We start from the raw sequence: 14,562 nt of genomic DNA on the forward strand, positions 1-14,562 counted from the left end.
CTCAAGAGCCTCTACCAGGAGGAGCGGGGCGCAGAGGACGCCGCCACCCCCGCATCCCCTCGCCTCAGCTGCCCCGCTTGGCTCAGACCACCCCTCCCAGCCACCCCGGCCGGTCCCACAGCCGGTCCCGTGCCCTGGCCCACCCGCGCCGCCCCTCCGACCCGAGGAGGCTCCGGCCTCGGCCGCCGCGGTCCTGCCCAAGCAGGAAGGGGAAGCTTCACCCGTCACGTGGCAGCAGCGGCAGCCCCACAGGCACCACGAGCTGCCGCAAAGCTACGGCCCGGGCAGAGCGCTTTGAGCGTCAGACTTATTTCTGAACACAAACGCTTGCGGCTACGAGATGACGGGGACGCGGCGTGCTGCGGGGATCTCCGCCCGAAAACGGGAACCAAAAGTCCCAGCCGGTTGCGACAGCTGCAGCAATCTCGTCGCCAAATAAGACCGCAAAGGGAGCGAAGGCTGTTCGGCGATCCTCCGTCCCCGCAGCAAAGGCTGTTCCTGAGTGCGGTCTCTCGCGTTAAGAACTGCCGTTTCTTCGCGCCACGCTGAACAGCAGCGCCCCGAACGCCTCGGAGGAGGGAATTTGGGCTCCTCTGGTGATAAAAGCAACCGAAATGGCTTCCGGGAAAGATAACCCCTCCCAGCAGCTGCGGAGCTGAACACGAAACTGAAACGAGCCCGGAGCCACGCTCGGATCGGCAGCAGGCAGGCTGGCGGGAAGGGCGCTGCAGGGCAGCTGGCGCTGGCGCTCCCCCCGCTCCTGCCAGCGGCTCTGGCAACCGGAATCCCAGATTAATTCCCAGCAGGGCCTGGGAAAACACGGGACTGGAAGGAAACGAGGGATTTTTCTAACTGTGCGAGTTTTCAGCAGCATCAACAGGGCAGCCGCTGGTTTTCGGGTCAGCGTGCGCACTCTCCAGCTTCCCTCCTCGCGCGGCCCGAGCCCAGCAGCTGCTCTGGAGCCGAAGGCTGCGCCAGCAGCCACGCCGAAGGAGCGAGCGTTGCCTTCGATGCAAAAACCGAGGGGTTTTACCTACTGCCCGTGGCAGAATAATACAGCTTTCCTGTTTGCAGGGTGCAGACACTGTTTAAAAAACAACTACTCAGTTGATTAACTTTTCTATCCCTTATTCCAGAATCTGGAGGTGGGCTTTGGTTCCGCATTGCCTTGGGACCAGGACCAGGACCCCCCCACCGCTTCAGCGGGCGCGTCGGGCAGGGAGCGCCGCCTGCGCGGCACACCGGGACGGCGAGCCCCGAGCGCACCGGGATGGCCGTGCCCGCTCCCGAAACCCGCGCGGCATTCCTGCCGCGGGAACGAAGGGGCCTTGGAGAAGAGCGAGGGCTGCGCGGCTCTCCTGGGACCCCTACGTCGGCTTCCCCACGGATTCGGGGCTCCCGAGCCATCGCACGAGAAGAAGCGGATGGCGCGAGCCACCGCCGAGACGCAGCTGCTCCTCCTCGCACCGTGAGTGTCCTGTCGCGACGCTGGGCCCGAGCGGGGACAGGCGCTGGCTGCCCGCAGGGCCGGGCCCCGTCTGCGGGGCGAGGGCTCGCCGAGGCTGGGGCAGCCCCGCTCTTTTGCTGAAGGCAGCTGCTGGCCACCGCCGTAACTGAGGCCGCTTTTCAGCCGTGCAAACAAAAGAACAATAATAGAAAACACCCTCCGGCCCCATTGTTCCGCGGCCAGCTCGGAGGATAATGGTCGCCTTCACGGCCGGGCCGGGCCGCACAATGGCCCCACAGAGCCCCTGGCCCCGGGCGCACAATCCCCCATTGAGCCCCCGCTTGGCCCCGGGCTCCCCCGGGCCGGGCCGCGCCTGGAGGCAGCGATGCTCCGGCCGCCGCCGAGGGGGGGCCGCGCCCCGGGACCCCCGGGACGGAGCCGCTGCGCCCCCGGCTCTGCCGTGGGGACCCCGGGGCCCGGCTGCACCCCGCGCCCCGGCACCCACGCGTCGGCCACGCCGCCGGCCGCTCCCCGCCTCCGGGAACCGAGACCCGCGCCCGGGAGGGGCCCCGGCCCCGGCGCCCCCCTCTCCGCCCCTTACCATGGTGAGGGCAGCGGCCGCCGGTGCGGAGCGGGGAAGCGGCTCTGGGGCGGCCGCCGCCGCGGCCCCTTTCATAGCCCCGGGCCCCCCCGCACCGCCGCCCGCCGCGGCCGCGCAGGCGCGGGGGGAGCCGGGGGCCGGGCCGGGGCCTCCCGGGGGCGGCGCGGGTGGAGGCCCGGAGCCCTCCCGACCCGCAGCTTCCCCCCGGCCCGGAGCTCCCCCCTCCCGCAGCCCTGCCCCGGCTCGGAGCCGCCCGGAGCCCCCCGCAGCCCTCCCCGGCCCGGAGCCCTCCCGCGGCCCGTAGCGCCCCCCCTCCCGCAGCCCCGGCTCGGAGCCCTCCCCGGCCCGGAGCCCCCCGCAGCTCCCCCCCGGCCCGGAGCCCTCCCCGGCCCGGAGCCCCCCGCAGCTCCCCCCCGGCCCGGAGCCCCCCGCAGCTCCCCCCCGGCCCGGAGCCCTCCTGCGGGGCGGCTCCCGCGGAGCCGGGGGCAGCGCACGGAGCCCGCAGGGACGAGAGAGCGAGGGCGGCTGCGGGGAAAAGCTCTTGTTGGCCGCAGCCCGGCGCCTCACTGCGCCTCCCCGGGCCGGGCCCGGCTGTCCCTCACCCCCTCCGCTGCCCTCCTCCCGTCCCTTCCCTTCTTCTCCCCTCTGCTCCCGTCCTCTTTGCTTTCTCGTTCGCTTCCCCCTTCTTTACGGCGTCCGCGTTCTTCTTTAGAGTTCTTGACATCTTCTTTTTGCTTTCCATCTTGGTTCCCTGCGCTCCGCTCGCCTCTCCGTCTCTCTCTGTACTTCTCAAAGTTGTCTTTTGTGTTTTCGCTGCTGCAGTCATCATCTGGGGAGGAAGAAGCGATTGGGAGCCTGGCCTCCAGCACCGAGAGATCAGAAGAGAAAGACCCCAGCCTCTATCACCCCGCTGAGAGAGCTCGGCCCTGCTTTCCACCTCCCCCGGCTCCGTTTGCTGCCCAGGGGGGCACGGAGCTGCGCTGCGGGGGGAGCCGGGGCCGCCAGTGCCTCCCCACGCGTGGGCCCGCTACCGCTGCCTCCCCACGCCGGGGCTCCCCGGGGCCGCTCGGGAGGTGCCGCCACCCCCTGCCCGGCAGCGCAGCCGTGGGAGCACAGGGCCTTTACGAAGATTTTCATTCCATCCCTGCTTTCCCGCTACGTGAATTGTAAGGCGCAGCCGATGTTTTTGACGGCCTCCACGCTACGGCTCTCCCTTATTCACCGTCGCTTTTACAGTCGCGTTTTGCTGCTGACTGCGTTCTGGGCCAGCGCTCTGCGTTCTGGGCGCCGGAGCTGCTTTCGGTGTTACTAAAACCGGGTTTTTAAATGGGTGGCACTGAAGAGTGAAACCAGGCTCCCTCTCTGGTACCAAGGCTTCGTTGCCATCGCTCACTGGTTTGTACCAGCTCAAGATCAAACCTTCGCCACCAAAAAACTGAAGCCACAAATCATAACTACGCTATGGCTTCACGTATAAATGAATTCCTGCTGCTGCGCGCTAGCGCAGAGGATGCAATGTGGGCCAGAAATCCGGGTGCTCGCTGCCTGGGAAGGGGGTGCTTTGTTCCCCTGCCTCGGTCTGCGCTCCAGGAAAGGAAAGCGGAGACTTTTTGTATTTGTGGGGTGCAGAGGTCTCAACGACCGCTACCTTTAAGGGAGTAAACCGTTGCTTCTTCACTTCTTTCGTTCAGCTCTTCGATGAAGCTTTTGCTGATATCATCTAAGGCCTGAAAGTGATACGGCTTATTAATAAAAGCTCTAGAAATGCGGTTACATACCTACATTTTTCCCATTTTCTTTTGATTTCTGCTGTCATTACCTACTGTAAAACTCTCTCCAACAGTACGCTTCGATTCTCCCTCCGGTGATTCCTACCTGCTAGTGGCCCTTATCAAATGACTCCTGCCCCAAGGACTCCGTCTCTCTCACTACCGTTTTTCTTCTGGCAGGAGAAGAGGCCGTGCCTGAGCTCTGGACGCCCGCGAGGGGTCACCGGACAGGTAGGTGTCTGTGCTCCGTGGCCTGGCAAGCCGGGCCGGGGCGGATCACCCACCGCCCGCTGTCGGGCCGGTGAAGGCAGGCTACCAGAACACGCCGGCTGCTTTAGCGCGGGTCGCTGGCCGTGCCCAGATGTTCTTCCGTGGTCTGATGCACAGTGGCTTCTCCGGGACATTTTGGAGAGGCCAGAAGAGGGTGAGCTGTGAGCAGCAGCTGGTAGCAAGCAGCTGAAGACAGAGAAGGCACTGCTGCGTTCTCTGTGCGAAATCCTTGCCCCGGGGAGGTCAAAAGACAATTTTCCCTTGACCTGAGCAGGGCTTGGGCTTCACCCTTGTGTAAGTTGGACTGGTTCAAAACGGGGGTTAAATTTTCTGAGCCAAGAGGTTTCATAACTTTTAACAGGTAAACTGCTTCAGCGGCTGCGTTTCCCCCCCTTAAGGCACTAGCTTCGTAGTGGTGTTTGCCCGAGTCACAGGACAGCCGACAATCGTTACAGCTAACACCGATGCTGCCCCAAGCTTCCCTCCTCCTTGCAGCGAGCCACTTACAGTAACGATGGCCTTTTGAGCGGCTTCATTGTGAATAAGCTTTGCCTTCTCAAGTGCTTTTTCGAAGCTTATGATTGCAGACCGGTAATCCTTTAATTTTACTGCAAAAGACAAATGAAAACATCTGTTTCGACACAAGATCAGGTGCACAACAATAGTTAATCAGGCGGTCTTGATGAGAGGTCTTGATCTGAACAGTTACTTTGGCTCTTAAATCACAGCCCTGTTTTCACTAAGACGCTGAACGGCCAGCCCCGCTCCGTCCTCAGGGCAAGAGCTGTACCCACCCCTTACCTTCTGCTTGTGCCACCAGGACGGTAGCGTGGAGTTGCCACTCCACATCTCCCTCTTCCTCTGCCGACTGCAGGGACTTCTGTCCGTAATTTTGGGCTGCTTCAGCTTTGTTCAGCTCGAGGTAACATCGGCCAATTTCATGGAACAGCCAGGTCTTCTCCAGGCTGGATCTTGCCATCGGAACCTTCTCCTCCCAGCTTCAAGCAGAGAGTAAGAAAGGCAGACGCTTACTGAGTCTCGCTAGGCACCGTTATAATTTCAGCCACTGATTCTATAAAGCAAAAGTTCCGGGTGCTGTTGCTATGACAAATTTCACAGCCCCCCTTGCTACCAGTACGAATAAACAAACTGGCAAGGCATCATCTGTTCAATTCAAAATACAACCTTATGCCTTTTCCGTTACCAATTTTACGTACGTGTCAATAGCTTGCTGGAATTTGCCGATTCTGGCATAAACTCTGCCAATGTTATCCAGGGCTCTGGATACAGCATCTGGCAGGGCGCTGCATTGAAAAGAGAAAGACATCGTAGCAGCCGGCGGTCCTGATACAGTCTGCGCTTGCTTCAGCCTTACGCGCTTTCCTCGGTGCTCAGCTTGACCTCGGGCTGAGTGTTGAGAATTAGAGGCAAAGGACCAGCGTCAGACTGAAAGTCGCAAAATCAAGGTAGATTTTTGGGTTTGTCTACAGCTGTCGCCACTGACGCCCCAGAAGGCACCGGGGAAAAGGGTTTCGTTTTGTCTTTGATTTTTTTGTGCAAATCTGGCGGTCCCTGTGGAAGTCTTCCCATTTTCCTTTGCCTCCGTTTCCCTCTGTTGCCTTCTGGGTCCCACAGAGCTCCTAGCTCCCTAACGAATGGATGATTTCTGTTCAAGAGGAAAGCGAAGACCCCAAAACGTGTCTGCAGCGTGTCCACAGACTCCCGGTAAGAGGCCCTGCTCCCAGTGCTGTGAATGAGCCTTTGCCCCCTGCTAGAGGCAGCTCTTTCTATAATAAGGCAGCCTGTGGACTTGAATTTTTTTCCTGAATTAGTCCTCATGCCCAGCTCGGGAAGCGGCCTGCTCTGACTCCCCTTGCCTTACGAATGAAGGAGCTGCTGGCAGGAGAGGACAACCGCGCCGCACAGCGTCGCCTCTCACCCTGCCGAGCTCCAGCCAGCAGAGGGCAAGGCACCCGCCATCGCTGCGCGTCCTCCTCCGCCCGCGGCTTGGGAGCGCTTTAAACAAGTGGTAAAATCACGGACCTCATTCCTGCCTCTCTGCTGCTAATTAACTTCGTTTGGCGTAACTGGGGAGTGGAGATCACCAGGGGAGAGGCAGACATTTCTTAAGCCAATGTTAATTTTTAAAGGTGATTTGTGAAAACGATGAACAGTAAGTCAGTTACGTTTTAAAAGCCCTATGCGATATTGGCAAAAACAAACCCAAAATAACTTGAATTCAAGCAACTATTCAGTGTTTTGTCGTGTGCTTTGCAAAACTCTTACTAAATCTTAAGACTCCATTTTGCTTCGTTCTGTTTTAGCGGCAAGAGCTGCGGAACATGTTCTGTGCGGGCAGGGGACTGTACCTCTTAGATACGTATTTCAAGCCTGCTATCACGGTTTGAATGCAAATGATTTTAAGAGAAAATGTAGCAGAAAACTTGTGCCATTTAGAGCCTGGCCTTCCTGAGAAGGAAGCGTGTACTGGAGGCTAAAGTGCTGAGACTGGGACTTGGGTTCCCTTGCTTTGCTTCAGCAGAGGTTTAGGTGTGCCACGTGGCCTAGGTCCGTTAAAAATCTGCTCAAGGCTCCTTATTTTTGAAGCAGTGAAGCTAAGAAGTCACTAGAGGCCACGATACTTGGGCAGAGTCGGAATGCGTTGCCCTGTTAAATCTCCAGGTGAGAATTACACCATTACCTGATGCTAAAGCATCTCAACAGAGGTCCTTTCCTCTTTTCCCCATCCATCTGAACGTCCCAGCACTTACTTCTGCCTGGCAAATTCCAGGTCCATCTGGTGGCTTTGCAGAGCTGCCTCCATCTGGCCCATCTCTAACTGAGCATTCCCAATGCAGCTGTGGAGGTTTCCAATGAGTTCATTCTTGTTGGGAACGTCATCGTCCGGCCACCCTTGTATCGTCTTCAGCACACGCTCGGCTTTCTTGCAGCTTTCTTCAGGGCAGTCGCCAGCCAGCACTAGAGACAGAGAGGAGCGTTTCACGCTAGTGCGCAGACACGCTGGTATTGGGGAAGTAAGACTTAAGAGCGGTTGTGTAAGCCTCGGAGAAAGCTTGGGGAAGGTTAGAGCTCCTGCCTCTCCATGCCTCTCCCTCCAGCCTCCAGGGCATCTGCCCCGGGAGACGGTGCTTCTGACCCTCCCTGCCGCTACTGGAAATCCCTGTCGTCGCAGCAAGTAAGGGGAAACGGGGCTGGTAACACTTCACCTTGCTGAAGGAAAAGAAAGGAGACTGATGCTTATTGTCTGAAGGTTTTGAAAGCTCAGAGTTATTGCAGCAGGGCTGCTGGTCTTGGAGATGAAGTTCTAGCGACAGTACTTGGGTTTTTCTCTCCTAAATTCGCCCCTTGCACCTTCCTGGGGAGCTCTGCTCGTTGCGCCCAGCTGGGCTGCGGTGCTGCAGGACGTTTCTGACCCTACCTTCACCGAGCTGTTGTAGCTTGAAAGAACTGAACCCCAGCAACGCCGCCGAAGTTCTTTTCCCTGGGTTGTAAAATATAAGAGAAAGAGACCAGAAGTGGCTGACTTACTCCTTCCTTCCAGAGCGCCGTTTTTCAGCTTCTTCATCTCTCTACAGTGGTATTTTTGAACTATAGAAATGATTAACTCCAGTGGCCTGCTTTCTCTCAATAAAACAACTTCTGAGTACCAAACCAGGCAGAGGCATTTGCTAAGCACGAAGCAGTGGCCTGCCTGGCTTTGATATCTCAGCGGCGTCCTGAAAACCAATCAGCAAGACCTCAAGTACAGAAAAAAGCTGAGAAAAAAATGTGTTGGATTCATTCTCTAAGAAAGTGTTGGGAAAGGCGAAGAAAACAAAAGCAAATACGGCCCGAACCCTGCCTACTACTGTTTGTTAATACTTGCACTGCTTCTGTTGTTCTGGTCTGTAATTACTGCAGCAAATAATTACACGTGCCAATCATCATTGTCTCACTGCTTCCAGCCAGGACACCTACGCATATCGATGTCCTCCATACTCTTCATGATGTATCTGCCAACCTCAGCGGGTTTTCGTTTCTTGTCCCGGATCCACCTTTGCTGCCTGAGCTTGCGCTCTCTCACGCGGGCATAAATGGGCTTCTGCTGCTGCCAGAATTCACTGCGCGCGTCCAGGTAGGAAATGCCGCTCAAAACCAGGTCCGCCACTTTGATCCCCTGCTTTGTGCTGCTCTCCATCAAATCTGAAAAGAAGACGGCAGAACCCCGGAGAGCGTTAATGTATATGGTGGGTGAAGCTGCACTTCAGCAGGGGGCTGCTTGTGAATGTTTTTCTGCTCTGATAGAGAGAGTCCTAGAAATTAAAGTCTTCAGTGCTCCTCAGAGCTGATGCAATTAGGGGGGCAGTTATGGAAAAGTCCCTTGCTGGAGCCGGTCTGCGTTCAGGGAGGCAGGGCCGGAGTTCCCAGCCCTGGAGCTGCTGCCTCCTCCGCTGGCAAGGGCCCTGTCACCGAGGGCCCGCGGGGCCGAGCGGGCGCCCGTCCTCCCGGGCAGAACAATTGCAGGGGGCAGCTGCACTGGCGTGGCACTGTGAGACGTGCTGTGGGTTGGATTAGATTGCAAGATGGAAATTCAGGCTTTTACATGCCTGGAAACCAGATAGCCCACACGTGTTATTAATGCTGTAGTGCCATAAAACCTGCAAGCAGTCTGAATTCTTAATTACTTCTCTGTTACCGGGTAAAGAGTTCCCTAGGAAAACAGCTAAAGGGGAATCACCTTTCCGCCTAGTTCTAAAATAAGATACTTCTCCGAATCCTGCATCTTGATCTTAGCAGCATTTATAACGAAACCACAAATGAGTTACAGTCTTAGGAGCAATGCTTTGCACTTAATGCAATGTCAGTGGAGCTTATCATTATGACAGAAGTTAAGTAATCTGTAATGATACTGTTTCTGCTTTTGATTTTGCCAGCCTGGAGTGCTTTGAGTTGATTTATTGCTTGTTATAAAAGCCTGCCATTCAAGAGGGAAGGAAATATGCTCAGCCATAGTTATGAATATCAGATCCGGCTCCAAAAATACCTGTACTCCCCAGGCACCCGCCTCTCTCACGACCGCCGCAAGCACTATGTGCTTTGTGAGCTGATACAACCGAGGAAGAGTAGTCATAGGGGTATGAAAGAAGAAGGAAAAAGAGAACCTGCTTAGAAGGAACACTTAGTTAAATACAGTAGAGAAAGACCTTCATCCTTGAGCAGCTTTTCTAGGTAGGCCTTGTCAGCGTAAAGCTCTCCAAGGAGCTGTCGCTCCGTTTTTGGATTCCTCGCAGGCTCCTGTTTCCTTGTCCATTTTTGATCCTTAGTCAGTTTGGTTTGCAGTTTCTGATTTGCTTTTTTGCTCTACAGTGAGAAAAAATAAAGGAAGTTGGGGGAGATTAGCGGGGACCACTAGAATCAGCAGAATTCTGTTTACACTCCAGGTAAGCCAACTTGTTTTTTAAATAAAAACAAGAGTGAGTGTCTCACCAATTGCTTCGGTCGTGAGCAACTGACACTTTGCACCCAGTTGTGCTCCCTGACTTCCAAGAACGGGGGGCATTATAGTAACAGCAAGAATTAGTTCTGCCCCGGTGTCCTGTGCTGCCCTGGAGGGCGCGCGGCTCGGTGCCGCGGAGGAGGTTCGGGCTGGGGAAAGGCCGGTCGCGTCCACCGTCAGAGAAACAGGGGCTGTAACAGCCAGGGCTTCTGACACCTCAGGAGGCGATTTCTGAAGTTTCACATCCAAAATTCCACCTATTACGCTGCTAATCTTTAGGCCCCTTTGTATAAATTATTTTTCCCCCCGAGTACCTGCAATTCCAGCTGAAAGCAGCAAAGAGCACTCACTGCACTGACTTCAAAGGGAAATGGGGCTTGGCATCTCGGAGGAACGAGGCGCTGCTTCAGTGGACCACCCCAAAATTAAGCAATCGAGAAAGTGTCCATTATCAAAAACGTGAACCTTAAACATCAGGTAAAACCAAAGTAAATATCGTAGATAAGTGTACCCTGGCTGCGACCTCAGCGCTGTTACTCATTAGCCTTTGATGGGTGATCAGCAACACCCGGCAGAAGCAGCTGGGCCAGCAGAGACATTTCAGACCGGGCTTTGTTTCTCCGCGGTTGCTCCTCCCTGCCCTTCCGCCGCCTCCTTTAAATTCTGCGTACCTTGAGCCAGAACCGCATTACAAGCAGGTGCATAAACGCTCCCCTAACAGATCGGTGTGCTTCCTATGCTCAGAAGGCATTTCACTACACCGACCGTATCCCCATCCATGTTGTTGCAGAAACTGTTAATCCTCTAATGCCTATTTCAGAAAGTATTAGCATTATAATAACTCTAGTTAGCTTCTAAAGCAAGAGCTCTTCAGACTGTACCTCTGCCTGCCTGCTTATAAAGCACAGGTCCTCTTTAATCTCCAGTTTAACTGAGGATGGACCTGCAAACACAGAGAAAATGCTCGTTAGTGTTCAAGAATAGCAGTGCAGAGGCTTTAGAAATTAAAATGACCATAAACGCGCCAAGCCTGTAATGTCCTGTTTGAAATAAAGCGTTCTATTAATTCTTTCACATGAAATCTGTGGATGTTGGCACGTTCTGTAAGCAGGGAATGCAGCTCAGGCGCAGCTCGCCCCGGGATTTTCACGGCTGTTTTCACGCGGCGGCAGGGGCCCCCTCGCAGGGCAGCTTTCCCACAGGCAGCCACCTCCCGCACGGAAGCGGCGGCAGAAGAGGCTGGCAGGTTCTTCTGGGGGACCCCAGCTGAAGCTTACACTGGAAGGGAAGCTCGTAAGCACGGGGATCTCCAGCGATCCAGAGAACCGGTTTAAAGTTTTTGCGCGCTGGCCTTAGGGCAAAACTCCCACTTCGTTTTCACTCTGACATCCGGATCTGCTGTCCCGATCGCGCTCTGGCAGCGGAGGTAAGAGTGAGAAGCAGCCCTTTGTTTCGGCCCGGTCAGGAGGCAGGAGGGAGCTTCGCAAGCTGCGGTGGAAGGATTCCCTTCGGCAAGGCAGCGGGGCCGAGAGCAGCGGTGCGAGCGCACGCCTGTCACCGAGGGCAGGCGGTTCTGACCTGCCGAGCAAAGCAGGTTCAGTGAAGCAGTTTTGGGATGTGCCCTGTTCGTGTCTCTGCATTTCCCAGCTATTCAAACATCTAGATCCGATTTTCCTTGTTTCCTTGCTTCTCTTCCCCTGCATCTAGGAGCTATCGCTTGATTTAAAAAATGTTGTCTTGCTTTTTAATCTGTTTGTTTGCCTACAGCCCAGGTGCTTGAAGGCATTTAAAGCCCTTAGCTCAGTATATCAAGCATGGCAGGTGTTTCAGCTGAGAGTTGCAAAGATAGCTAAGCGTTTGTATTAAGCTAGGAAAGCAGCAGGAATGGAGGAGAGCAAGCCAGGTCTGGAAACCTTCCCTGTTTTTTTTCAATAACATGGAAGAGCCTCAGGCTTTTACACAGCTGGGCCGCAAAGTTAATCTGTGGCTCTGGAGCTGGACTGAAATTTTGCAGCTGATCTCAGGGAGGGTACGGCACCTAAATACCTGGGCGATGGGGGTCGAGGTGCCCGGGCACGCGGCAGGGCGTGTCGCGACGCGCAGCAGGGCGTCGTGGCGCCGGGCGGGCGCAGGCGGCGGGGACCCACCTGAGCAGTGCCCGGCTGCCGGGCACGGGCTGCCCTGTGCTGCTGCCTCGGGCGGCAGCGCCAGCAGAGGTGTGCCTGCGTGCCTGGGAGCGGGGGCTGGCCTCCCTACGGGAGCATTGCTAAGGGAAAAACGAAGGGAAAAGGGACAAGTTTTCAGTTTGCTTTGAACATCCCCGGGTCCTTGGCCTTTCCCATCTCCTGCGGGACTGCGTTCTGTGATCTAAGCCAGAAATTATGAAAGCAGTGCTCCCTCGCAATAGTCAACAGTTTCACTGGTCTTATGCAACGTAACTTGGAGGAAAGTCAGGGCCTCGGGACGGCCGGCCTCAGGTAGCAAGGCAAATTTCATTACGATCTTTGAATATTAGGATAAAGATTTCAAAATGGATTCTGTACTCAGTGGGGCTGTAAGTAGATGAGCTGCTTTGTTCTGTATTACCCAGAACATTTTCACGGTGACTTTAGACATGTAAGTTAGTGTCGTAATTTACTTACAAACTGAAGTTATTAGGCACTGTATATGAACAGGCATTCAGCCAAAAAAAGAGGGAAAAAGCGCAGAGCTGTGCTCCTTTTGTGCTTCCCGGTTTCAGCCGAGAACGGCCACTGAGCACATGAACCCGGCGCGAAGAGACGCCGCAGGGCCGCCAGCTGAGCTCGCAGCCGTCGGCCGCCCACCCCGCAGCGTCCGGCTGGGCTCGCGGGGGCCGCAACGGGACACATCTTACTTCCAATGCAGTTGACAATTGCCTCCTCGGATTTCTCGATACCCAGCCTGAACTTCTGCAGTTCTGGACGCAGTCTGTAGCCTCGATGGTAAAACACTAATGCGAATTCAAAATCCCCCATGGTATATAATGTCTCGGCTTTTTGGTAAAGTCCCTAAAATGACATTTGGAAAAAAAGAAAGAATAAATAAAAAAGAGGAAGAAGAAGCTTCTGAGATCTTGGTTAACTCGCCGCTAGGCAGAAGCGAGAGCCCTTTGCCATCGCAATCTGCATACAAGCAAATCCGATCCTGGGACTCTTTCCCAATTATTGACTAAGCACCTCCACTCCTCCGGGAGCAATAAAAACGTCAAGGGTGTGTTTGGAGTTACCCGTCTGTACACACCGCTGCCTGCCAGGCCCTTCCGAGTCCCCCAGGTAAAAGAGCAGTCCTCGGCCGCCCCAGATCCTTTCTGCTTCATGCCGTTTACCTCGGAGAAGGTTTGGTCGTTTTGGAGAGAAGCTTCAGCATCTTTCAGGGAATTTTCCGTGTCTCCAAGTTTCAGGTAACATTTTGAGCGGGCCACTAGGCAGTGCTTGTCTCCCGCCCTCAGCTTCAGCGCCTGCAACACAGCAGAGGTGGACGCGGCCTCAGCGCCGGGCCCAGCAGCACAAATACCTACGAGCACGTCTGTTCGATGCAAGCTGCTCTGTCCCGGCGTGGATCTCGGCGACGCATGAGGATAAAAACACAACGTTTTTACTGAAAAAAACATTCTTTTGGCCACGCGTGCCCTGGGCCGCAGCCCCCCCCGCTTTCCGAGCCGTAGGCGCTGCAGCCGCTCTCCGAGCGCCCCCCCCCCCACCCCCCCGCCCCATGGGTGCCACCGCCCCTCCCGCCGTGGCCTGCAGGCGCCCCTGGGGACACGTCCCCTCGGGCCACCGCCTCCCCCTTCCTTCGTGCTGCCCCCGCGGCCAGCCGCCCCCGCCCCGCGGCTGCCCACCGCCCCGCGCCTCCCTTCGCGGCCGCCGCCGGGCCGCCTCCCGCCGCCCTCCCCCCCGCTCCCGGCCGCTCCCCGGCCGCCCGCCCCGCCGCCCTCACGTTGCTGAAGCAGCCCAGGGCCTTGTCGTACTCGCCCCGCCGGCACAGCAGCGTCCCCTCGGCCATGAAGCTGGGGAAGGCGCCGGCCGGTGCCGCGTCCGCCGCCGTCGCCATGGTCGGGCCGCCGCCGCCGCCGCCGTCGCCTGGCAACCGCTGCCGGGCAACCGCACGACTTCCGGCGCGGCGCGAAGCCCCGCCCAGGCGGTGACGTCACGGTGGCGCGCCCCGGGAGCTTTCCCGCGCCCCGGCAGGAGTTGGGGTCCCGGACCGGCAGAATCGTTGGGAAAGGCCTTTGGGATCATCGGGTCCAGCCGGTACCCGGGCGCTGCCAAGGCCACCGCCAAACCGCGTCCCCAAGCACCCGTCCACCGGCTTTTAAACACCCCAGGGACGGGGACTCAGCGCCGTCCCCGGGCAGCCTGGGCCAGGGCCTGGCAGCCCTTTGGGGGAAGAAGCTTTCCCTAATATCCAACCCAAACCTGCCCTGGCGCAGCTTGAGGCCGTTCCCTCTCGTCCCATCGCTTGTTCCTGGGGAGAAGAGACCGACCCCCCCCGCTCCAGCCTCCTTTCAGGCCGTTGCAGAGAGCGATGAGGGCTCCCCTCAGCCTCCTCTTCTCCAGGCTGAGCACCCCCAGCTCCCCCAGCCGCTCCTCCCCAGCCTTGGGCTCCAGCCCCTGCCCCAGCCTCGCTGCCCTGCTCTGGCCACGCTCCAGCCCCTCCATGGCCGCCTTGGGGTGAGGGGCCCAGCGCTGAGCACAGCATTCGAGGGGCGGCCTCCCCAGTGCCCAGCACAGGGGGCAGTTCCCGCGGTGCTGCGATGCCCCCGAGCGTGGCCCTGGTGCCGGTTTCCCCAGGCCCTGGCCTGTGTGCGAGGTGGCACGGCAGGGATGCTCGCTGCTCGGCGGGGCGGGCCCACGAGCGAGCCTGCGCCACGCGCGGGCGTGGGCCGGGGGCCTAAAATGAAGGGCAGCCCGCGATGTTTCCGCAGCAGGGCGTTGGGGAGGCCCCGCCGCACCGCTCA

The 14,562-nt window shown here is 57.5% G+C and overlaps 2 protein-coding genes and 1 long non-coding RNA gene across 15 annotated transcripts in view; 1 reads left to right on the top strand and 2 right to left on the bottom strand.

Moving 5' to 3' along the window:
• Positions 1-2,158, bottom strand: part of CNP (2',3'-cyclic nucleotide 3' phosphodiesterase) — a 7,068-nt gene extending 4,910 nt beyond the window's left edge. The window contains exon 1 of the mRNA XM_087770225.1: positions 2,049-2,158. Coding sequence (XP_087626351.1) covers positions 2,049-2,123 — 75 coding nt within the window. The 5' untranslated portion in view covers positions 2,124-2,158. The remainder of the gene's footprint in view (positions 1-2,048) is intronic.
• Positions 682-12,591, top strand: LOC148054236 (uncharacterized). 12 transcript variants are annotated; one of them, XR_015707499.1, is made up of 7 exons: positions 1,330-1,468; positions 2,871-4,048; positions 4,962-5,098; positions 5,364-5,812; positions 5,920-6,116; positions 6,695-6,769; positions 6,879-8,040. It is a non-coding gene; the product is annotated as an uncharacterized LOC148054236 (long non-coding RNA). The 12 variants fall into 12 exon arrangements; XR_015707501.1 differs by lacking the exon at positions 6,879-8,040 and adding an exon at positions 682-899 and having other exon boundaries at positions 1,137-1,468; positions 5,920-6,853; XR_015707497.1 differs by having other exon boundaries at positions 5,920-6,769.
• Positions 2,403-13,846, bottom strand: ODAD4 (outer dynein arm docking complex subunit 4). Of its 2 annotated transcripts, XM_087770219.1 has the most exons (12): positions 13,542-13,846; positions 12,931-13,062; positions 12,460-12,613; positions 10,466-10,527; positions 9,292-9,448; positions 8,066-8,290; positions 6,859-7,066; positions 5,305-5,391; positions 4,889-5,085; positions 4,595-4,695; positions 3,697-3,775; positions 2,403-2,877 (listed from the first exon to the last, which is right to left on the bottom strand). In XM_087770219.1, exons 1-12 carry the CDS (start codon positions 13,653-13,655, stop codon positions 2,612-2,614), a joined length of 1,782 nt encoding a protein of 593 aa, XP_087626345.1. In that variant the 5' UTR covers positions 13,656-13,846; the 3' UTR covers positions 2,403-2,611. The 2 variants fall into 2 exon arrangements, with proteins under 2 accessions (XP_087626345.1, XP_087626347.1); XM_087770221.1 differs by having other exon boundaries at positions 12,460-13,062; positions 13,573-13,662.
• Positions 13,847-14,562: the final 716 nt, after the last annotated feature.

This window comes from Nipponia nippon, unplaced genomic scaffold (genome assembly GCF_047370975.1).
Source record: "Nipponia nippon isolate SJK-2023a ecotype South Korea unplaced genomic scaffold, ASM4737097v1 scaffold_32, whole genome shotgun sequence".
Taxonomy (NCBI): domain Eukaryota; kingdom Metazoa; phylum Chordata; class Aves; order Pelecaniformes; family Threskiornithidae; genus Nipponia; species Nipponia nippon.